The sequence below is a fragment of the Ursus arctos genome, unplaced genomic scaffold (assembly GCF_023065955.2).
Source record: "Ursus arctos isolate Adak ecotype North America unplaced genomic scaffold, UrsArc2.0 scaffold_15, whole genome shotgun sequence".
Taxonomy (NCBI): Eukaryota; Metazoa; Chordata; class Mammalia; order Carnivora; family Ursidae; genus Ursus; species Ursus arctos.
The window spans coordinates 28218996-28244914 of NW_026622819.1; the positions used below are offsets into that span (position 1 = coordinate 28218996).

General features: G+C 32.4%; 1 protein-coding gene across 4 annotated transcripts in view; it reads left to right on the plus strand.

Moving 5' to 3' along the window:
• Positions 1-25919, plus strand: part of NIPBL (NIPBL cohesin loading factor) — a 188463-nt gene that overhangs the window by 127134 nt on the left and 35410 nt on the right. For all 4 annotated transcript variants that reach the window (XM_026506828.4, XM_026506827.4, XM_044387039.3 and 1 more), the window contains 18 exons: positions 723-826; positions 3638-3724; positions 6951-7182; positions 7980-8131; positions 8693-8773; positions 9475-9575; positions 10938-11076; positions 12782-12864; positions 13445-13577; positions 14432-14575; positions 16897-16986; positions 18047-18261; positions 18367-18469; positions 19083-19181; positions 19272-19418; positions 21691-21825; positions 22622-22720; positions 24046-24099. In XM_026506828.4, coding sequence (XP_026362613.1) covers positions 723-826; positions 3638-3724; positions 6951-7182; positions 7980-8131; positions 8693-8773; positions 9475-9575; positions 10938-11076; positions 12782-12864; positions 13445-13577; positions 14432-14575; positions 16897-16986; positions 18047-18261; positions 18367-18469; positions 19083-19181; positions 19272-19418; positions 21691-21825; positions 22622-22720; positions 24046-24099 — 2198 coding nt within the window. The remainder of the gene's footprint in view (positions 1-722; positions 827-3637; positions 3725-6950; positions 7183-7979; positions 8132-8692; positions 8774-9474; positions 9576-10937; positions 11077-12781; positions 12865-13444; positions 13578-14431; positions 14576-16896; positions 16987-18046; positions 18262-18366; positions 18470-19082; positions 19182-19271; positions 19419-21690; positions 21826-22621; positions 22721-24045; positions 24100-25919) is intronic.

Consider the following 25919-nt stretch of genomic DNA (forward strand, 5'->3'; position numbering starts at 1 on the left):
GCCTACCAGTTGTGTGCTGAGAAACTGTCTTCCATGTCATTTAAGATCCCAACAGGAAGGCAGATGGCACTCTCAAATTAGGATAATTTGAGGAGGACTTATTTACAAAGAGACCAGTTACAGAGTTGGGGACAGAATAGTGCCAGAATCTGGGGTTAGCAGCCATGGAACTATTACCATCCCTATTCCAAAAGAAGGAAAGGGTAAAGAGAAGTTGTGAGAACTCATTCTGTAGGGAAAATAATGTTGTAGACTTCTTGAAAAAAAAGCAGTAACCTTTTAGTCAGAGGACATAGGCTGCCTGAGGAGATCTTACAAGGAAGGAGTCAGGGATATAAATACCCTGACCTTACTCTCCTTCTCTTTAATCTTCTGACAGGGCACCCCACTAGCTGAACCCAAACAGAAGCCAGAGGGCATGGGAGACTGTTGATGTAGTCCATACAGGTCAGCCTCTGGGGGCAGAGAGCTTGGTTGAGAAGGGTCAACAGTATATCTAAAGTAGTGAAGATAAGAGCTCTATCTCCTCCTCCCATCTTAGAACTCTCATTTTAATCCCTGTCCTTTCATTCAGGGTTTGCTTGAGGTTTTCAGAGGCTTCTTAGGTTGCTTTTTGTTTAGTTTGTTTATATTTGTTTGTGTGTCCAGAAATTTTATTAAAAAGTTAAGCTTACTATTTTGAGCTGTTCATTGTACCTAAACTGTTTGGTTTTGTTTTTCAGGTGATGATGATGAAATTCCTCAGGAACTTCTTTTAGGAAAACATCAGCTTAATGAACTCGGCAGTGAATCTGCTAAAATTAAAGCAATGGGTATAATGGATAAGGTATCTCACTAAAGAAAAATTTATATATTTACTTAAAGTCTAATGTTTGAAATTAAAGTTTTCAAGGTAAATTACAAAGATTACATATAAAGTAAATAATAATGAAAACAATTTATGGTTGCCTTCTGAGAGTCTAACTGAATTATTTCTTTTTTAAAAAATAAGACTCAAGTATTCTGTAAATTATTCTAAAGAAAATCATACTGTTGCATGGGCCTGGATTTTTTTTCACTGTTTAATTTTTTTCATTATCTCAGGTATTTAGATTATTTAAATGTAGAAATACACTAAAAATTTTTTTGGCATTTGCTTTAGTCATTGAGAGTGGTTAAAGTGTAAAGCTACAGTCTCAATACATTAATTGTAATAAATACATAGCCTCATTGCTGTAGGCTTTGTAATAATTTTCATGAGTTGACTTTCTTGTGAGCTCTCTGTTGCTAAATAGTCTCATTCTATTCTAATGGAATAGCAGAGTATTTTTTCATGGATAAGAACTTCTGACAATAGTGACAGCATCAAGGGATGGCTTCCCATAATCTTTACGAACCACCATTTACTCCCTAAACTACTGCATGATTGCTATGTAAATACAATTTCAAGACAAATCCTCCCTCCTCTTCTAACCAGGGCAGGCTCCCTGTTTAGAATTATCTACTCTAAGTCTCCCAATTTCCTAGTCTGTAATATGAAGGTAATGTTTTATTCTTCAAGAATAAGTAAGAGAGTGAATAAAAGAGTGTTTACCTGTGGAGTTTACTCTAAACATCTTAAACTCTGTTTTTTCAATTTTATAATTTTAAAGTAGACTAGAAAATATTTTGATGTTTTTACCAAGTTAAAAGACAGTTATTCATTTTTTGTTTATATATTGCCTGTATTCTAAGTAATAAATGTGCCATGAATTTAGATTTTTTATTGAGATATAATTGATATTATGTTTCATGTTTACCATTTAACCAGTCGATATTTGTATATATTGCAAAATGATCACAACAGTAAATCTAGTTAACATCCATCATCACACATAATTACAATTTTTTTTTTTCTATGGTGAGAACTTTTAAGTTCTACTCTCTTAGGAACTTTCAGATATGCAGGATTGTATTAACTGTAGTCACCATGCTGTACATTATATCCCAAGGACTTATTTATCTTATAATAGTACCTTTTGACCGTCTTCACCCACCTCAGCCCCCACCCCCAACCCCTGTGGCAACCACCCATCTGTTCTCTGTCTATGTGTTTGGTTGGTTGGTTGTTGGTAGTAGTTTTAGATTCCACATGTAAGTGAGATTATATGGCATTTGTCTTTGTCTGATTTATTACTCTTAGCATAATGCCCTCAAGGACCAATCATGAGGTCACGGATGGCAAGACTTCCTTTTCCTTATGGCAAGATATTTCATTAACATTGTGTATACATATGTACACACGTGTGTGCGCGCACACACACACATTGTATTTTCTTTGTCCATCCATCAGTGGACACTTTGGATGCTTTCATGTCTTGGCTATTGTAAATAATCATGCAGTGAACATGAGTGTGCATATATCTTCTTAAGTTAGCGTTTTCTTTTCCTTCAGATATATTCCCAGAAGTGGAATTGATGAATCTTAAGGTGGTTCTATTTTTAGGCTTTTGAGGACCCTCCATACTGTTTTCCATAACGGGTGCACCGTTTTACATTATCACCAACAGTGCACAAAGGTTTCTATGAATTTGATTTTTAAAGCCAGACATATCACATAGTTAACCAATAATTAATGTGCTATTAGTTCACAATAATATTACTATGTGCAGTGAGGGATATATTGATTTATTTTTTATGTAGGAAAATGGCATCAGTTCTCTGAGGTGACACTGCCAGTCGTAGGTTTTATTTCATAAATTCCATAATTATATATAGCTAATATTTCAATTTCACAAGGTGAGTTTGCTGAGTATTTTCAAAGTATAGAAAGTTTACCAAAAGTCTCAGTAATCTGTTTTGAAATTATCTAAAGCAGTATTTGGGGGAACTTGTTTCTGTACTCCAGCATAATCAAAATGTACTTTATGTCAGTTACTCTATTGATCCTTCCATTTGACTCTTCTGGCAGATTTGGTTGAGAGTCCTAGCGGCATGCTAGGAGTCTAAAAGGAGAACTGTTCAGTCAGGAGAATATGAATAACAGTTGCCTCCTACCAGAACCTTTAAATCGGCTACTAATTTTTTAGGTAGAGAAATTATCCTTTGTAAGAAATGAAATAGGTGTTTTTTAAAATAAGAAAGATTTTGGGGAAAAAACCGTGTTATTTTACATTTGTAACTTTTATCATTTATAGTTTTATGCTTTATTCATAATACCACCTTGAATTTTAAGACACCTGTGAGTAACACTATAGTGTGGAAACCATATTATAATTAAATCAACAGATGAAAACTTGAGAGAGTGTGTGTTTGTGTGTGTATTCATATGCATGTTCAATATCACTGCCACAAGAACGGGGAGCCAGGCATCAGAACAAACTAAATCTTGACTATATGGTAAGAGTTGAGCCAGTAGTGTGCATATGTGCCCATTCTGTGTTTGCTTTTCTTTCAGAAACAAGTGATTAATTCTCTACATAATTCAGTTTTAAGTTGAGAATCTTAAGTGGGGAAATTTTCTTTTCCAACTCTTTAAGTGGGTGGTAATGTTATATATTCCATAGCCCAAAGGTGATAATTGTACATGTTTCTTGAATAATTTATCACTTTTATCAACGATTGATTTAAAAAAAAAAATATATATATATATATATATATATATATGTTGCTATTTTAGCTTTCCACTGACAAAACTGTGAAAGTCCTAAATATCTTGGAGAAGAATATTCAAGATGGGTCAAAGCTTTCCACTTTGTTAAACCATGTAAGTTCAAGATCCATATTGTTAATTTTACCTTTACTGTTGTTAAGATACAAGTTTTGTTTTGTTTTTTTCAAAAGAACTCTGATTTATAGGGGAAATCTCAAATTTCATTTATTTGAGCTTATTACAACAAATTCATGAGCAGTGCTACTAAATAACACTTTTAGTAATTCAAAATTACATTGTTGATTCACAGCTTTGACATAAACAGACAACAGACGTAAATTCATTTCAATTTACGGGACTGTTCTTTAATTTTCCATTATCTTCTTCCTTGTGTATGATCGTGTTTAAAATATTTTTTCATTTATGAAATGATAGTAATTATTTTTCGTGACCTTCCTGGAGAATTAAATAGTTACAAGCCTTATACTGCTTTCTTAACATATCCTAAAACAGTAATCCTAATATACTTTTTTTTTTTTTTTTTTTTTTAGATTTTATTTATTTATTTGCAGGAGAGAGTGCACACGAGTGGGGGGAGGGGCAGATGGAGAGGGAGAAGCAGACTCGCTGCTGAGCAGGGAGCCCACCCTGGGGCTTGATCCCCCAGGACCCTAAGATCATTACCTGAGCCAAAGGCAGATGCTTAACCAACTGAGCCACCCAGGCACCCCTATACCATTTTTATACCCAGTTCAGATAGTCATTGAAAGGATTAAATAAATTAATTCATGTAAAGTGCTTAACAGTGTCTCCACATATTAAGTTCTCAATAAACATTAACAGCAACCGTTAATGTATTTTAGTACCTTTATGTCAAAAACAGTAGCAACATAATGTAACGGTTTATAAACTGATAAAAGGAAATTGCCTGGAATCTACCTTCTTAGCATTGTAGCAGACTTTCAGAATCATATGTATATTCAAATTGATCTTGATAGCTCTACCATTAATGAATACAAACTCTAATACTTATGGGCATTTAATATGAGGTAAGAATTTGGGAAAGTTTTGAGTTACTGAATTTTCTTTATTGCAGAAATTTACAAAACACAAGCTCAAAAAGGTCCGTATTCTCATCTAGCAATAACTATTAACACTTTTGATATATGAATTTCCATTCTCATATTTGCATATATACTATATATATTTAGTACATGCACTGGATCTTATGAGAGAAATGTTCTTGAGTTTGCTGAAGCCACAGGATTGCTAAGTGATCTACATGGAATAAAAAATGTAGAAAAATACCACTCAGGTGGTATTTCTGTGGTTTCTTAAATATATCTATATTTTTCCAATGGCCTTTTTAAATTAGTTTTTGAATCAGAAACAAAGGGCTTAGAGAAACCCGTAGTGGCAATCTACTACATCCTTAGTCTACAGATTTTATTTGAAACACTTTGACAAGAAATTATAATAAATCTCAAGAATCTAGAGTTCTGGAGAGCTGGCTGACTCAGTCTTAATGAAATTATTCTAATTCCTGAAGCTGTAGCATTATTTAATGTGTTGCAGATAATCTTGACATTTGACATGAATGATAAACCTCCTTAAATGACTCTTCCATACAGCGATTTTAATATTAAGGAAAAGCCACCTTATCTTATTTTTTCGAGTAGGTATGTAAGCAGTAAAATGGAAGAAAGCTTAGAGAGTTAGGAAAAAGGTAATGGAGTTTGGAGCATTAGTGATTAGAAAGCCCTTCTCTGCTTTACATTTATCATGCTTTTATTTGCTTCATTTCCCAATATATAAGCTTTGAATACAATGCATTTGAAAGTATTCCTAGAGTATAAAGTTAGTATTTCATAAGTAAACATGTGATAGAAGCATTTTCACTCTGAAAGTGAAAAAAAGCACTTCTTCCCATTTGTAATATTAAGTTGCTAGTGCGTAAATTAAAATGCAATCTTCTGTCAGTTGTCGAATTATCCATTTTAGAAAATAAATTATGTTTTCAGTAGTCTGCATAATAACTACTTTTTAATCTCTGTTTCAAAAATACTGTGTTTTTGAAAAAGAAGTATTGGGAATGATCAAGTCAATAACATTTTACCACTTTTAAATGGAGCTCTACCATTCGTTGTTTTAATTTTCGCTTTGTTCACACAACAGCAAGCAGAACTTACAGAGTTTTGACTATCATGTTTATACTCCAAACACAGAATTATCTCTATACAGTTATAGTCTTTAGCTAAAATCTTAGGTTTGGATAAAGTACATGGAAGATACTATAATTTTGTTATTGGAGTGTCATCTAGTGGCGAAATTAGGAGATAGAGCATATTTTTTTTAATATTTTTTATTATATTATGTTAGTCACCATACAGTACATCCCTGGTTTTTGATGTAAAGTTCGATGATTCATTAGTTGCTATAACACCCAGTGCACCATGCAATACGTGCCCTCCCCACCACCCATCACCAGCCTATCCCATTCCCCCACCCCCCTTCCCTCTGAAGCCCTCAGTTTGTTTCTCAGAGTCCATAATCTCTCATATGGTAAGAGTTGAGCCAGTAGTGTGCATATGTGCCCTTCTGATTACCCACCCTTTCTTTATCCCTTTCTTCTCCTACCGATCTTCCTAGTTCTTATGTTCCATAGATGAGAGAAACCATATGATAGTTGTCTTTCTCTGCTTGACTTATTTCACTTAGCATTATCTCCTCCAGTGCCGTCCATGTTGCAGCAAATGTTGAGAAATCGTTCTTTTTGATAGCTGAGTAATATTCCATTATGTATATGGACCACATCTTCTTAATCCAGTCATCTGTTGAAGGGCATCTCGGCTCCTTCCACGATTTAGCTATTGTGGACAATGCTGCTATGAACATTGGGGTGCATATGGCCCATCTCTTCACTACGTCTGTATCTTTGGGGTAAATACCCAGTAGTGCAATGGCTGGGTCATAGGGTAGCTCAATTTTTAACTTTTTAAGGGACCTCCACACTGTTTTCCAGAGAAGATAAGAGTGTATTATGTTTGAAAACTTTGAAACAAAAATCTTAAAGTAACATCAGTATTTGTACTTCATTCCTGATGTTCATGAACATACATGTACATGCACTGGGGCGCCTGGCTGGCTCAGTCAGTAGAGCACATGACTCTTAATCCTTGGGCTCATGAGTTCAAGCACCACATTGGGCATAGAGCTTACTTTTAAAAAAAAATGTACATACATCAGAACACTTACCATGAAAATCAGATACATCATAATTTTTTAATATTTTAACCTATAAGTGTGTTTATTTCCATTTCCTTAATGTGCTGTTTTATAGAATAACGATACTGAAGAAGAAGAAAGATTATGGAGAGACCTTATTATGGAGAGAGTTACAAAATCAGCAGATGCCTGTCTTACAACTATCAATATTATGACATCCCCTAACATGCCAAAAGCTGTATATATTGAGGATGTAATTGAAAGAGTTATACAATACACTAAATTTCATTTGCAGAATACACTCTATCCTCAGTATGATCCTGTTTACAGATTAGATCCTCACGGAGGTTAGTTTGCCTTTTATATTGATAGTTTTTAGTAATATGTCAAAATTATCTGTTATATAATTTTATGTTAGGTCAGAATGCAATAACTTAAAATGGCACAAAAATTACTAGATCATATAAATTGTAATAAATACTGGCTTTGATTTGACTAGGGTATAGAACTTTTAGTTAATCCAGTACTTGTTCAAGTATAATTTCTTTACAAATATTTACATACAATGGAAGTAATTTCTACTGGTCAGGGAAAATCCCAGATGATATTAGCTTCCGGTTCTATTTATCACTTCACCCTAATTTTATGCAGAATATTAGTTATCCACAAAATGGATTGATTGAAGATGTATGATCTTTCTCTGATTTATAACATTTATAAATAAATGAGCAGTGAAGTAGTTAACGTGTACATTTAACAAGAGGGGGACATACTTGATTTATGAATAATCTACAGTTAATTACTTATTGTTTAATCGCAAGTTAATTTAAAGGGAAATGAGATCTTACTGCCCTGCACCAATGAGAAAAAAGAGAAATAAAGATACATGTTTTACAAGAATTTAGTATCCACTGGAATGTGCCATAGAGTGTATGTTACAAGAATGATTACTTGCTATCTGAATATCCCTAGAGAATAATTTTCTGTTTTAATAAATAACCAGCTTTATTTGCCAGCTTATACTTTTATATAGCACCCCCCCAGAAAAAGTGTTCCCTTAATTCAGAAAACAGTTTTATTACTGTTTATTAAAAATTATTAAAAGTTGATAAATTACTTTTTTGAAATTTTTCTTTCATTTTAGGAGGCTTGTTAAGTTCAAAGGCAAAACGGGCTAAATGTTCTACCCATAAGCAGAGAGTAATAGTAATGCTTTATAATAAAGTTTGTGACATTGTTAGCAGCTTATCAGAATTGCTAGAAATACAGCTTCTTACAGACACAACAATTCTTCAGGTAAGTTGTTTTTTTTTTTATAGGCATTTTGTTACATTTCTAGACCAAATGATATAAGAATAGAGGGTCTGAGTTCAGTATAACCTTGCTCACTCAGTAGTAATGCCAGCACTGTGTTAATTTTTCCATTCAGAATGTATATAAAATGAGAAATACAAGTCCAGAGAAGTTTTAAAAAAAAACATTTAGGGCAAAAGATAGGTGAATGTAGTATAAACTCTAAACTCTAAATTCTTTGAATGGTAAATAATTACTTCCTTTGAAATATGTAATATTTTCATCCAGAGTAGCAAAATGTATTATTTCTTTATACTGTAACATTTATCAACCCAAAATGTGGAGATCAGAGGAATGGTGGCTATGAAAAGAAAATATGTACTAATGTGCTTGAGGGTGAAAGGAGCAGAGAAAGAATTAGATCGATACTAATGATTAATGAGGGGAGACGAAATGCCCTCTCAGTTTTTTCCAGTAAGTTTATGAATGTTTTGGAATTTGGTTAAGGTAAAATGTTACCAAAATCAACTAGAGATGTATACTGATTACTTCTTGCGTGTACAGGTATCATCAATGGGAATAACACCATTTTTTGTGGAAAATGTCAGTGAACTACAGTTATGTGCCATTAAGTTAGTCACTGCAGTAAGTATAAATTCATACTTTTAGTTATCCCCCTGAAAAATATATCATGTAATCTAAATTTGCAAAAATTAATGCAGATTGAAGTTTTCCATAGATTTATTTCAGCATAAGGACTATTTTTGTGTGCCTTATATTTTAAACTCTTCTAAATTTTTATTTTATTTAAATTCAATTAACATAGAGTGTATTAATTAGTTTCAGAGGTAGAGTTCAGTGATTCATCAGTCTTACCTAATACCCAGTGCACATTACATCATGTGCCTCCTTAATGTCCATCACCCAGTTACCCCATCCCTCCACCCTTCTCCCCTCCAGCAACCTGTTTGTTTCCTGTGATGGTTTGTCTTCCTCTCTTATTTTGTTTTGTTTTATTTTTCCCCTCTAAATTAAAAAAATATATTTCAGTTAATAATTCCTTAATATCTACAATTAAACCAGAATTGTTTAAAATCATTTAACTTTTGTCTTTCCATCTCCACAATAGTATACTCCTCTAAATGAAACTAGTATACTCTAGCTTCTACAAGAATGTTATAATTAATGGTGAAAAAGTTGTGCAAATTAAGTCATTGTCACTGAGGATGTTGAAAATATTTTCATTGTAAATGGCAGGTGATATTTTTTATCATGTGATATAATATCATTTTTGTGTTCAGATAGTTAAAATAAACTAAATTTGAAATTTTATAATTACTAAATAGGTATTCTCAAGATATGAAAAACATAGGCAGTTAATTTTGGAAGAAATTTTTACTTCACTTGCAAGATTACCAACCAGCAAGAGGAGTTTGAGGAACTTCAGGTAACTAATTATAGCAAAGGCTAAGTACAGTGAAGAATTACATTATATTGTAGTCCTTATAAATTTATTCCTTATCATCTGTGATTTTTATTTTAGTGATCAAATAAAAGAGAGGCAATTCGGTCAGAGCAGCATGAAGAATAGCTTAGATATGTGAAAAAGCAGTGTGCATTTGAGGGACTTGAAGTTCATTGATTCTCAGTTGTAAAGATCTGGGGTTTTTCAGTCATGCTGCTGTTGACATTTTGGGCAGTTAATACGTTGTTGTGGAAGACTGTTCTGTACATGGTAAGATGCTTAGCAGCATCCCTGACCTATAACTCCTAGATGACAAGAGAACCACCTACCCACCTCCTTCCAATTGTGACAACCAAAATTTTCTCCAGACACTGGCAGATGTCCTCTGAGGGGCACAATCATCCCTGATTAAGCCCTGATAGGAAATATGGCTTGAAAAAGTCAAAGACAATTCAAGTGTTTTATAAGCCATACTAAGGAACTTGGATTTAATCCTTTATACAGTAGGAAGTCATTAAATAGTATTTTTAAAAGCTAGAAGATTACTCTGGCAGCAGTATGGAGAATAGACATGGAGATTAAATGCTCTTAAATCACTAAGCACAGGGTAACAAAGAAGTGTTATCCACTGCTGTAGTTAGCATTATTGTCTTCGTTGTCATAGGGAATCATCATCATTATCATAACTATTATAATATCCTAAGTGATTAAGTGTGTTGACCTGGCATATAGGTTATATTGAGATTGCTTTGAAGGCTGTCTTATGTAAAATAATTATTTTTACCTTAATTTTTTAGACTAATTGTGTATAGTCTATTAAACCTGAAGAAAAGCTATCAGAATATAAGAAAATTCTTACACCTTTACAGTATCTTTAGAATTAAAGATTTAAATTTGGTTTTTTATATTCTATGCCACTGCCCTCATAGCCTAGCACAGATGATCAAGAGCTGACTGTGTAGCAGATTTTAATAAGAAAATGAGTACCAGAATTTATGGGCATTTGGAAATCTAGAAGACAGTTGCCTCATTTTAAAAATCATTTGATATTTTTCATGTATAAATCTTTGTCTGCAGTGCATATAGAGTTAGAAATTTGTATTAAATATTGCATTTTCCTTTGACTATTTGACTATTTTAATTTTGTAAGTATGTATAGACATCAAATTGGTACTTTTTCTAATTTATTAAAAATAATTAGACTTAAGGACACTATTACAAGCACTAAAGATAATGCCTAGAAATGTTAGTAAAGCATCCTGAAATTTTCAGATGATCGATAACATGTAGAGTGAAATTCTCTTCATTCTTTGTATGATTTAAATATTTTCTTCTCCATTAAAGGTTAAATAGTAGTGATATGGATGGAGAGCCCATGTATATTCAGATGGTTACAGCACTGGTTTTGCAACTAATTCAGTGTGTTGTACACTTACCATCATCAGAGAAGGACTCCAATTCAGAAGAGGACTCAAATAAAAAAGTAAGGAATCTTTTATAACTTTGTACTTTTATAGGAAGAAGCTCCTAAATTCTCTTCCATTCTTATAAAACTGAAGTTCTTAATTAGGGCTTTATGGCTGGTCTTTAGGATCCTTGTAGAGCACTAGAGTAATTTTTAGGAAACGTGAGTTCTGGTACTGACTATTTTGTCATGAGACATACGGATCATTTTAATCCGAGTTTGTTTCTTCAGCTATAAAATGAGAATGATAATAGCTAACAATTAGCCTTTCATACCAACCACTAAGTCTGAAGACAGATAGTGAATGTGCAAGTGAATATTATAATATGTGATATCTGTACTACTGCGTAACATAATTGTAATATCATTAATGTAATTCTCATGCAGAAGATGAGTTTATGCCTGTTGAGTAACTGTAAGATTTGCTTTTGGTTTTGTAGCTTTTACCCATCAAAGCTTACAATTTTTCCAGGTTCTTATAGTATTATTAAAGGTTAAAAAGAAACAGGAATGATTTTGTTTCTCTCTTGTGTTATTTTCATAATTTTGTGTATGTATATAGTAGTATATAATTAAGTAAGTAAATAACTGAAAAATGCCTATCAAAAATTTGAGGTCATTGTCCCAATCTGATTTTTTTCTCTCCAATCTTTCCTTCCTTGTCTTTGGTGACAGGTATCACGAGAATGTTTATCTCCCTCCATTTATTTATTTATTTATTTATTTATCTGCATACATTTGACGTAGAATTTTTTAAACTTACGTAAATGATATAGTGACATATTTATAGCTATTCTTTTCAGTCAACATTGTTTTTAGTACATAATAACTAATACCAGATTCTCTGGCATATAACTATATCACGACTTAAGAGTTTCTCTAGGTACGCTTAGAAGTAGAATATTAAAATCATAGTGTACATGTATTTTTTTGTGTACGTGTATTTTTAACTTTACTAGAACTTGTCAGTTTGCTCAAAAAAGTAGTATTCTAGCTTACTTTCTTTCTTTTAGATTTTGCCTAGTCTAGTCAGTCTGAAATGATACCATGTTCTATTTTGCATTTTCCTGGTAACTAGTGAGCTTTTTCATATATTTATTCACCTTTGGGTTTCCAAAACTTTGAATTGACTGTTTATAGCTTAATCTTGAAATTTCTCAGGAAATTAAATTTTCTTTTGTATTGTATTGCAGCATTTCCTAAACTTTGAACTTGAAATGGCTTTTTCTAAATTCTTTTTGTATTTTCAATCAATTTCTTCTTCTTCTGACCTAGATCATAAGAAATTATTGATACTGCATTTGCTAACCACATGTTACTCTTTCGTATTTTAATAAACTAAAATGAACTCAATATTTTCATTTAGTTTTTACAAAGTATTGAGATGTGTTTACTAATTGTAGCTTCTGTCTTTATATATAAAAAGAATAGTTTAAGCTTCTTTTTTTAGAGAGGTAAGAGCGGGAGAGGCAGAGGGAGGGAGAGAGAGAAGCTTAAGCAGACTCCATGCCCATAGCAGGGCTTGATCTCATGACCCTGAGATCATGACCTGAGTTGAAATCAAGAGTCTGTGCTTTACTGTCTGAGCCACCCAGGTGCCCCATTAACTTTTATTGTTTAAATGTGTCACCCCTTTTCAGTAATAACATGACAGTAGCAACTGAACGAACTTATTTTTTTTATTATTTCTTATATCTATGTAAATTCATTTTTCTCAATCTAGGTTGACCAAGATGTTGTCATTACCAACTCTTATGAAACAGCCATGAGAACAGCCCAAAACTTCCTTTCCATCTTCCTTAAAAAGTGAGCAAAACTAACATCATACTCTGATTTTTATTTCTGCAGTATAGAAAATAGTTCACTTATTTTAGGTAAATGGTTAATCTAATTTCCTCCATAACCTGAATCTTGACTATGTCACCTTGGTCCTTGGTCTCCCTAATCTTTAAAATGAGGCATTTGAAATATTAAAATCTTGGGAACTTACTTATATGTTTGACTCTACAAGTTGAAATACTAGATTGAAATTCTGTAATTTTTCTTCAGTGAATTTTGGGAATTCTAATTGAATAGGAAAGTTTGTAGAGAGAGGTTTAGTCAACCTTCATAAGAATTTGTGGTAATCTCAGAGAAGGAGTGGTCATTTTTAAAAATATGGTGTACTTGCTGGAAAGTAGTGTTTGTACTAGGCAATAAATGAATTCCCTAGCAGGGGGAAGAATGAAATTTGAGAAATAGATTCATTTTATGCCATGTTATATTTAATGTATTAATTAGATACATTAGATATGGGGAAGAGAAAACTTAGTTAACAAAATTTCAATCATGTTGGTGGACATGTCACCTAAAATTCACAGCCTTTTCACTATTTATCTTCGAACAGATGTGGTAGTAAGCAAGGTGAAGAAGATTACAGACCACTATTTGAAAATTTTGTTCAAGACCTTCTTTCAACAGTCAATAAGCCTGAATGGCCAGCTGCTGAACTACTCCTTAGTTTGTTAGGGAGACTGTTGGTAAGAGTATAGCATTTAAAGATTATTAGATTACTAGAAGACAACATAATGAGGATGTACTCTGATTCACAGATGATGAATTCTTTAAAAATGTGTAAGGAAATATGACCATTGCATCTTTACTTTTGCATGTGCATAACTGTACACAGTATTGTCAGTACTTTGTAGAAAACTTTGAAATCTTGTGATTTTGGTGCTTTCATTTCATTACATAAGATAGCAGTGCTTTAAAAACTTTCTTCTTTGGTTTGGAAATGCTATATTGTTAGTTAAAAGCATCTCAACAGTCATAAGTTACTGCAGTTATTTTCAAAGCATGAAACTGATTAACATGAACACTTTGTCATCATTAAGAGTATTTTAAAAACATGACACTTTCTAGTTCTCATGTAATACAATAGGAAAATGCAAAGAAATGTTATGATTTCTCTTTTTATTTTTAAAGTATATTTAAACTTGTGCAACGCAGATTGTTACAAAGCTTTTGGGACCTTACATTTTGTGAACCAGAAAATGTATCAATACTATTCTGAAACCAAGATGTTTCATAGGCATTAGAATTCCAGCATAAGAAATTCTTAGTCGGTAATATCCCATTTTTCACAAGTAAGCAGTTGGGCCTACATTTAAAGAAAACAACTGTGTTCTTAGGGAGGTTTAATCTATACTTTTTTTAAATGAAAATGTTCAGATTCCAGAAACTGTCAAAGGCAGTTTCTTATGGAACAGTATCACAAGCAAAAAAAAATGTTTAAATTTCAGATAATACAACATAGATTCAGAATTTATATGGTAAATTGCTATTAAAATTTTATAAATTGATTAAATTAAATTAAAATTATTTTTATGTTTAGGTTCACCAATTCAGTAACAAGTCAACAGAGATGGCTTTAAGAGTGGCGTCTCTTGATTACCTTGGAACTGTTGCTGCACGATTAAGGAAAGATGCTGTTACAAGCAAAATGGATCAAGGGTCTATAGAACGAATTTTAAAACAGGTATTGAGATAAAGGATTAAAATTATGCAGATAAATATTAGTTAAGTACTTTCTTCAGGTATTCTTATATTAGTATTGCAATTCATTTTATTGATTCAAAGTAAGATCTTACATTTCTATAAGTGGGCTATTCAAAAGCCCCATAGAGGAAGTTAATACCTTAGGGTGAATTATAGTGTCTAATAGGAACTATTTAAGTGATTATATAAATCCTTAGTTTACTCTCTGCGAACTGCGTTTATGAATGTATTATGCTGTTTTCTGTTTGGTTTAAGTTTTATTTAAATCTTTAGTTTACTAAGATGATCATTTAGCATTCCTAATCAAGTCATTTTATACCTTTGAATTTTGATATATTGGGGAAAGGTAAGGAGGACTTCCTTTCATTTTGTTAGATAGATATTTCATGTCTGGCAGAAAAAATATTTTATTGCTTCACTTATTTTTTTTTAAGTGTGGGTCAGGTGGTGGTAATGCTAAAAGTTACTTAAGAAAATTGGTAGGTAAATGATCTCTAATCCTACCGTATACAACTGTTTTCATTTTCTTTCTATTTTTAACATTCATAGCCATATTCGTGCTGGCCATTAGAAATGTCTCTTACATTTTTTTAGTATACTTTGTATTTTGAAATAATTTATATTCATAATATAATAATTTCTATATAAAACTTACAAAAAAGAGGAATAATACAAAGAGTTCCCACAAGCCTTTCACCCAAATTCCTTAATTGTTGATAATTTATAACATCTGCTTTATCCTTGTGCAGTATCTACATGCATGCAAAATATATATGCATGCATATCTGTGTGTTCATTTTTTTTTCTGAACTATTTTAACAAACTTAATGCCCCAGTTACCCTTGAATTTCAAAATATGATTCTCTGCACAAGAAGCACAAATATTAACATCACCTAGGGACTTGCTGGAAATGCAAATTCTCAGGACTCTCCTACTGAATCGGAAATTCCTGTGGGTGGGGCTTAGCATTGTTTTTTGATAGATCCTCCAGGTGATTCTAATAAATACTGAAGTTTGAGAACCACTGCTTAGTGTATATTTTCTATAAACAAGAACTCTTGATTAAATATCCCAGTACACTTCTCAAAAGCAAGAAATTACCATTAATACGATACTCTGATCTCATATAATGCAGCCATTCTTATTCTGTTTCATAGGTTATAATTTGTTGCTATCATTATTTTAATGCTCATATTGTCCTAGATAGAACCAGTGAGAGCCCCTTTTAGCTGGCTTTTATATCTTTTTGATAGATTCCCATCTTTCTTTGAGAACTTTGTGGCACAACAGGATGTTTCAGGATCCTCGATCCTCTTTTACTTTCCTTGTCTCAGCCCTAGAATCTGCCATTTCTCCAAATACTACTGGTTTTTTTAATTGGAGAATGGTAATTGAGAAACCAAGATCTAGGTGCCAGGTTCCTTTCAGTATTTCTTAGAGTGGATGTAGGACTTCTTTGTTACATTTGATCATGTAGATTGTACATTATAAAACTTGAGGGGGAGGGGTCATTTGTAAATATTCTTATGGTTCTTGACATATTTCCACCTTGCTTTTGGATGTTTACAGTGTCCTAGTTTACAGTGCTATGATGAATTTCTCCGTGTATCAGTTTCGCCACATTCTTAGAACATGGGTTATTCTAATCTTTGTTTTCTACTTAGAGATATTCTAAACCATATTGGCATTTGTGTGGTAAAGCTAGAGTATAAGCTGTAGGCATGAATGTCAGCTCACAGTTTCTTGCTATGTATTGTTCAGGACCTAAAGATTTAGTATCTTTCTGCTCCTAGATCAAGTGAACAGCCCACCTGCTGTATATTTAATATCCTATATGAAATAAAGTACTGTTTTGTATTATAAATAAAAGTATTTCTCTTCCAGATGTTTTTAAATATCCCAAAGACACCTATAACACATAGTAAAATAGATAATAACAGTTTCCATTTTTAGATTAAAAGTTTGGAATTGCCTCTTTTTTCCCATATAGAAAAGCAGTGGTAGGACCTTCACATTTCTGAATACTTAACACATTATTCTGATAATTTTTGTGTCCACTACCTATGCACCACCTTCAGAAAAAGATGACATATAGTTCATAAAAATAAAGGCCAGTCCCATATTATCAATTAATAATATGTTTTTCAAAAGTAGCATTTTTTTCCTTTCAGTTGGTATACTTATATTTTCATTTTTTATCATTTATCAGTTTTTTTCCCTCAGATTTGTGTCTACAACTAGATAAATTATTAAAGTACACTAGTAATATCCTTTTTGTTCTTACTTGGTTTATTTTGTAGGTTTCAGGAGGAGAAGATGAAATACAACAACTGCAGAAAGCATTGCTTGATTACTTGGATGAAAACACTGAGACCGATCCTTCACTAGTGGTAGGACTCTTTTCTCCCTTTTTTGGAAGTAACACATCAAATTCAAATTGGGTCTGAAAGAAAATTTGGAAGTGGCCTGAAAAGGAAAGTTATTTGGAATACTGATTTTTGAAACAAAAGGATACTTGATGATCTAAACAAAAAAGAATGATTATAGATTCATTTGTCTTATATGGAATTCTGGTACAGATGCTATATTACACTAAAATGGTGTGACATGAGAAATAGACATCTTTTCATAGTTATCTTTGAGACCGAGCTAGATCATTGCTTCTCACAGTGGACATGGCCCAGGTTGTGCTTGATGTGATCTAGTAGCATATGAAAAGAAAGTATTAGAATTCTATGTGTATATATTTTTAAATATAATCCTTAGTTATATTTTTATGTATCTTATATATCCTAATTATCGGTATAATAGGTTCATATATACAATTTATAAACTGTATTAGGAAACTGCATTTATTAGGTACTTTTAAAATTTTTTTTGCTGATGGGATATACAGTCTAAAGAGATAACTAAGCTTTTCAGCCAACTACAGCTGGTTTTCAGTCTGCATTGAAAGGAACAGATTATAGGTGTGCCTCAGTGTTAAAATATTTCAATAATAACTGGCTGTGTATTTCTTAAAGAAGTAAGGTGATATCTTGAAAGTAACTAGAGTTTTTACCTTTAGCCCTGTATCCTATTGTTCTAAACCTCCCCAGTTTACCTATCATCTATCTAATTTTACTGACCTATGTGTGATACTGTCCTTTGTTAAGCAATTGATAGTAGTATTCTAGATTTAATACAACTGTGTTTATCAAATTATCTTTTGACATCATTAATACAAGTGTTAAGACAAAGTAAAATAATAAGTTTTCTATCATTCAGCAGTCAAACCTTCCAGCTTTCTTAAAATCTGTCTTTATCTGCTGGAAGTTGCTTTAAAGTACACCTTAATATTTATTCCTTATAGTGAGCACTTTATCGATGGTTTGGAAATGTTGTTACTAATTTCATTTTGAAATTTTGTTAATTTCGTCAAGCTCAAGTCTTAATCTATTTTCTTTTCAGTTTTCTCGCAAATTCTATATAGCCCAGTGGTTCCGTGACACAACTCTGGAAACAGAAAAAGCAATGAAATCACAAAAAGATGAAGAGTCATCTGAAGGAACACATCATGCGAAGGAAGTTGAGACAACTGGTCAAATCATGCATCGAGCTGAAAACCGGAAAAAGTTTCTTAGAAGCATTATCAAAACCACACCTTCTCAGTTCAGCACATTAAAGTAAGATCCAGAGAGAAAGCATCTTACATTTTCAGTTATGTCTCTGATACCTATTTATCTGCTTTGCAAAAAAATTAAATAAAATTTAATGACTTTTTGTTGTAGGATGAACTCTGATACTGTGGACTATGATGATGCTTGCTTGATTGTTCGCTACTTGGCCTCTATGAGGCCGTTTGCCCAGAGCTTTGATATTTATTTGACACAGGTAAACTGGACCAGAATTCCTTATGCAATGATATTGATTTTTCTGATTATGGATATTTGTGGGGTAGCATGTCTCTTTACTGTTGAGAACAGATGTTTTAAAAGATTATGAAAGTAGCATTTATTTCTGTGTTTCATATTTGTTAAAGGTCTTTTTTTTTGTATGCCTTTTACATATTGATTGTTGTTTTACAGATAAATGGGTATATATCTGTATGAATATACATATATGGTATAGGTGGAATGATGTTATAAAAATAAATTATTCAGTTACCAAATTATTACTTAAATGATACTAAATATCCTGAATTAGTTACTCATAACAAGGTTTTAATAGGGCTACGTGTCCTTGCAAATGAAACATAGCAATAAAAAACAAGTTTAATTGAGAATGCCAGGATAAAGGAAAGGCCCTAAGGTATAGAATATCTCACTTACTGTACTGACCTTCAAGTTAAAACTTTGGATCACTAAGATAACATCTTTTACTCATATAAAAGCTAAAGGGATGTAAATACAATATTTATTTTCATTTCTTTTGCATGTTTTCATGCTATTTTTTGTTAAATGTTACATGTTCTAAAATTTTGAAAATATCAATGTTTGCTTGGCAGATCCTTCGAGTTCTTGGTGAAAACGCAATTGCCGTTCGAACAAAAGCAATGAAGTGTTTATCTGAGGTTGTTGCTGTAGACCCCAGTATTCTAGCAAGGGTAAAGAACAGCACAAATGATTTTTCTTATTTGAGTACTATGTTCAAGTTAAAATATTAGCTCTACTTATTTTCTTCATTTTTCCTTCAGCTTGATATGCAACGAGGAGTTCATGGACGATTAATGGATAACTCCACTAGTGTTCGAGAAGCAGCAGTAGAGTTATTAGGTCGATTTGTTCTTTGTCGACCTCAGCTTGCTGAACAGTATTATGATATGCTGATTGAAAGAATATTGGTATGTTTGTTTTGTCATTTTTATTGTGATTCATAAATACAATTTTGCCTTTCTAGTATCACATTTTTTTAATTATTAAACTAGAAAAGTAGATCTCAATTATATATTTATATTGCCTAATCTCTGTACTGTGGCAACTTTCTAAAGGGGGATGTGTTTCTCCCTCCCCCCCACTACCCCAGAAAACCTGTCAATGTTTATTTCACATACACACCCTAAAAATAGTTTAAACCAGATTAAAAATTAAAAGCTAAGGTTTGTGACCCTATAGTGCTGACAAGTCAGTGGGTTGGAAGACAGGGGAAGCTAACAGGTACTCCTGGTGCCAAGAATCGAATCCAGAAAGTGGTGGCTGGGCAGCAGAGCATTGGGCAGATTCTAGTCTCCAGTCTTCCAGATTTAGAAAGCAGAGAAAAGGTCCTCCTTTCTTACCTTACCTTGAGCTGAGAGCTAGGAGTCCTAATGATTGGACAGAGTGCCAGCAAGGGCAGGAGACACAGATTTCAAGCACACTCAGCCCCAGGCTGAACTGAAGAAGGACATGTTTCAAGAGGAGGACTGCTCAATACTGTAAAACAAATCATTGTTGAAAATTGGACTCCTTTTTTCAGTTTCTACTGCCTTTTAATGATGCAAGTTTACATTAAGTAAATGATAGGAACTACAGTGGCATAAATATTTTGGACAGGAATCTAGAGTAAATTTGTATATACGTATATAAACAGGAACAAATATTTCATTGAGAGCTAAGTGCAGAATTTTTGTATCTGACAATATTTTTGGATCCTTTTTGTATATCTGCATGTTTCCTTAAAGCTGAATTATGACAAGCTTTAGACACCCGCAAATGAAATGAGAAAGCCGTTTGAGTCTTAAGAACAAACCTAAGAAATACTATTTAAGATATTCTCTTCTTGTATGTCATGGAATTCTCTGGCCCTGAAGTCTTTTCCTGGAAAAGGAAACAGGAAGCACTGGCATTACAGAATATCTGTGGAATCTCCACATCACCCACTGCAAGCATATTGATTTCTCTTAACTCAGCAGAAGTGTTATCGGACGCAGGATTGGGTACTCCCACAGTGACAAGAGTTTATCACCTTTAGTCAGCTGTCAGAATATATTTGACTGAGCTCAAGATAATTTCAGCTTCAACTAGCATAAAATCTTGATTGAAACAAAGATTTTAAGGGAAGAGTGGGAGAAATTTTTTCCTTTTAGTGCCTTAGTCTTTTCAAGAATGAAAGGTAAAATCAGTAAGATTCTCAAAGCTAATGAGCTGACAACACCTACCCAAGTAGTATATCCTAAAATATTTTCATGATTGTCAGACTGCATAATGGAAATAATTTTGTACATTAAGTGTCCAGTGCTTTTTATTTATTTTTAAAACTCTTTAATTATGAAACTTTGTGAAGGGTCATAGTGCAATGAACACTCATGTATCTACCCCCGTATTTCATTTCTATTTTTTGCTAAATTAGTCTAAATTAAATCAAACATTTTGTTACTTCTTCTGTGGATACTTCAGCCCACCTCTCCAAAAAATGTGGGTACTGCCCTTATAAACTAAAACCGTTACCTCACCCAACCAAATTAACAGTCTCTAAATATCATCTAATCACCAGATTATATTCAAATTCTCCAATTGTCCCAAAAATTGGTGGAAAAAATTTTTTTTCCAGCCTTTTTTTTTAAAACAGAGTCCAGTCAAAGATCGTACTTTGCATTTGGTTGATCATGTTTTAAAATTTAGAGTATTCTCTTTTTTGTACACTTTCCCCCATGACATTGACTCATTTAAAAAAGACCAGGGTCAGCCTTGTTATTTCCTCATAGTTTTAATTTGTTCTTTTGTTTCTTGTATTTCTTATTAACCATCAGATGATAGGGACAATAGTTCAATTAGATTTAGGTTTAACACTTTTGTTAAAAATACTTCATATGCTGTTTAAGTGCCACTATTCTAAAAGCTTCATATTTGTTATCCCATTTAATTGTCGTGAGCTTATGTTCTAGTGTCATGTTCGTGCTATTTAATATTTTTGCATGTCTTAGATATCAAATTTTAAAAGTAAAACAATATGATAACCCATATTTATTGTAACATTAATAAGAAAGCATAGAAAGAGGAAATATATAGACCATTTTTATCATGTTAATAGTCAATAGACTGCTTGATGGTATTTATTTTCTAATTTCATTTTATCACATTTCATACATCTGAGCATCTTGATTTTTCTAATATTTAAAAGTACTTTTCTGTTCTTAGGATACTGGTATCAGTGTCAGGAAAAGGGTAATAAAGATTCTAAGAGACATCTGTATTGAACAACCAACGTTTCCAAAAATTACAGAAATGTGTGTAAAAATGATTCGCAGAGTCAATGATGAAGAGGGCATTAAGGTAAGATGAAATGGTGACTACTTTAAAATTCACTTTTCATTAGTGTTTTAAATAAGTGTTTATCTAAATTTTGTTGATATATGTGTAAAATATGACTCTAAAGCCTTTATAAGCAAATCAACATTTTTATTATAAATTCAAAAAAGACATATTTTCTTGCATTTTTATTTCTAGATCTTACATTAATAAAATCTGGTATTTCTCAACCAATTAAATTATAATATTTAATGTCATTATAGTGATTACATTACATGTAGGAAGTTTATTATCGAATTAGTATTTGGTTTTCTAAGTTAAATACTTCTTTGAAAGTTTAATCTTGTTCATTAATGAATTTATGTGTATATGATTGCCTCTATATTTGTTTTTGTGTTTGTTTTTAGCAACTTCTCCCCAAAGGTAGTAAAAATATTTTTTAGTTTGATCAAAAACATTTGAGTGTATATTATGCAGATTTCCTAGGCTAGGCATAGTATCACCTATTTAAAATTTTTACCAACTGAAAAAGATTATAAATTTAAGAAATTAATGATTGTTTTTTAAAATGATGCCAAAAATTCCTCGTAGTCTGTTTTGATTAGTTATTTATAGCTTTCGGACTTTTTTTTTTTTTTAAATAAATTCTTTGCCTGCCATGGGGCTTGAACTCATGACGCAGGGATCAAAGGAGTTGCATGCTCTACTGACTGAGCCAGTCAGGTGCTTCAACTTTGTTTTGGGTTTTATTGAGAATTTGGGATTGAGAATTTTGCCATGTTTGTTGTAGTTGTGTAGTTTGAAATTTTTTTTCTTCTAGAAATTAGTAAATGAAACATTCCAAAAACTCTGGTTTACTCCAACTCCACACAATGACAAAGAAGCAATGACAAGGAAAATTTTAAACATCACTGATGTGGTAAGGACTCGAACAAACGTGTGGTCCCTGTGGGTGCAAACCTAGTTTAGGCCCGCCCCCTCTTACAGAGATAGAAACAATGATGAGATAATTGGTTAATCTTGACATTTAATACTACAGTTGACCCTTCAGCTGCACAGGTCCACTTATACACAGATTTATTTCAGTAAATACAGTATAGTACTGTAAATATATTTTCTCTTCCTTAGGGTTTTTTTTTTTTTACTATTTTCTCTCCTCTGGCTTACTGCATTACTGTAAGAATATAGTATATAATATGTATGTCATACAGTGTATGTGTTAACTGTTTATGTTATTGATAAGGCTTCTGGTCAGCAATAGGCTATTAAAAGTTAAATTTGAGGGAAATTAAAATTATACGCAGATTTTCAACTGTGCAAGGGGTCAGCATCCCTAAACCCTGCACTGTTCAGGATCAACTGTACTTCCCTTACTTTACATTTCTGGAGATACTCAAGGGATGCAAAGAAGATGAGATTGGTGTTTCTACATAACCGCTCTTTGGCATTCGTTCACTTAAGCACTGATACTGAAATTCTCCAAAGCTGAGAGGGGAAGAAGTGGATGAATAGGTAACAGTAGCCCAGGGATGGGATAGCAACCTAAAATGAGATAGTACTTTTTCAGAAAACATGAGTTAAGATTGGTTTCATTATGTTTAATTATACACGTAAGCTATAAACTTTTTTGACCCAGAATACTTTTTATATTTTGAACATTATCAGTTACCAGTTCATTTCTGTTTCACTCATGTCTTTAAATCTGCTATCTAGAAGGAAAATAATAAGCAAACACTTTTATTTGTGTTGTTTTAAACCTTACAGATTTTTCTGACTAATTGAAGTTTTTATTCAAAATATAATATCATATATTTTTTAAAGTTTTTATTTAATTCTAGTTAGTTAACATACACTGTAATATGAGTTTCAGGTGTACAATATAGTGATTCAGCACTTCCGTACAACACCCAGTGTTCATCACAACAAATGCATTCCTTAATCCCCCTCAGCTATTTCACCCATCCTCCCACCACCTCTCCTATAATACTTTATTTAATTTCAATACATTAAACTAATTTCTTGAATATTTTCTAAAGTGTTTTTAAAATAAAATTGTTTAGCATCAGTAAATTATTGGTTTACTAAAAGAATAGTTTTCTTTAAAAATAATTTTTTAAATGAGAACATTGAGACATTTATATACCTCATGCTAAACCATAGCAAAGGTTTTGGTTTTGGTCATGGTTTTTCAGATTTTTAAGTAAATTTCTAATTTTGATAATTTCACCTTATTTTCCCACTTAGGTTGCAGCATGCAGAGATACTGGATATGACTGGTTTGAGCAACTCCTTCAAAACGTGAGTGTTATTTTGACTCCTGATAACAAATAACATGAAATTTCATAGAAGATCAGTTCTTTGTAAGCTTTATGATTTAAAAGAACCTTTTCAGTTATTTTTTAAGTATTTGCCTTTTGGGGGGGATATCAGTATATTAGGCTGAATGTGTTGGTTAATATCCCTATTTAATCAATTATTCCATTGCCTGTTAAAAGTAAGTTTTCTAAATCAGTAATTTAAATTCTGTCTTCTCTCTTCCAGATAATTATTTTTTTCTTATCCCTTCAATTTATATGTTAGACTGAAATCTATGTATTTGCATATTGCATTAAATACATATTTACATTATTTGACATACTATAAAATAAGTAGAATTTCCTGTAATAGTGCAGAATTAAACCACAATTGGTGTTCTTTAAAAACTTCATAAATGGAAATGTTTCTCCCTATGAATTTTTTTATTTCAGAAATTTTTAAATAGATGACGTGCCCATCACCCAGCTTCAAAAATTATCAGCATTTTCCCAATCTTATTTTATCTCTAATCCCTCCCCTATATTTTTTTAAATTATTTGTTCTTGGCTATAGTACTTTTAAAGCAAACCCCATACTTTGTATCATTTCACCATAAACATTTTAGTGTCTATCTTTAACAGAAATTACTTTTAAAAAATAATCAGAATATCATTATCATCTATATCAAAATAAATTATTCCCTAATATCTAATACCTATTCAATGTTCATATTTCCCTGATTGTCTCAAAAATGTATTTATATATTTTGTTTGCAGTTGCTTTGGTTGATACGGCTCTTAAGTCTCTTCTCTTAATCTATGATAGTCGACCCCTCACCCCTCTTTTTTTCATGCCACTTACATGTTTTCCTGTAGAATGTCCCGCATTCTAGATTTCATAGATCTTTTCCTTCTGGTGTCATTTAAGTTGTTCCTCTATTCACCATTTTTTTTTTTTCTGTAAACTCATAGATCTAAAGCCTTAATAATACTGAAGTTCAATTGTGGTAGTAGGAGACAAGAATACTTCATAGATGGTGGTGAATATTATTGTGTCACATCAGGAGGCACATAATGTTTGTTTATCCACTTTCAGTGATCTTTCAGTTTAGATGTTGTCAACCTGGTGCACCTATTAAAATGAGTTTGCTCATTTTTTTTAATATCAGTGTGAATGAATAGATTTGTATGTCTTTATATTTTCTTTTATTTCTATTTTTAGAGAGGGGAGGGGCAGAAGGAAAGGGAGAAAGAGAATCTTTACTAGGCTCCATGCCCAGCACCAGCCCGTTGCAGGGCTCTATCTCACAGCCATGAGATCATGACCTGAACCGAAATCAAGTCAGACGCTTAACCAACTGAGCCACCCAGCTGCCCTGTCTTTGTATTTAAAAAAATTTTTTTTTTTTTCCCTGGGAGACTCCTTTTGTATTTAAAATTTTGTAATCATAATTCTTTTTGAAGTTCAGATTGTCCCATCTTTGCCCAGTGTTAGTCCCTTCAGGTTGGTCTTGTATCCTTTTGATCTAACGTTATTACTCTTTTATAACCTGATCACTTTTTGCCTCTACAAGATGCCCTAGACTCGACTTGCACATTTTCTGCCCCAAACAAATCAGCCATTTTCCCCAAGATCCCTACTTCCCTTTGGGGAGAAGAATTTGGATGCTGCAGATGTTCTTTGCTAATGGGTTATCATAGCTTTGGGCCTTTTCCAGAGGATAGAGCTTAAAAAATATATTTTTTAGGAAGGCAAAAATAAATCAAGAATTTATATTTTTTTATTCAAATTTTTTTATCATGAAGGTCTATTTCTTTGGTTTT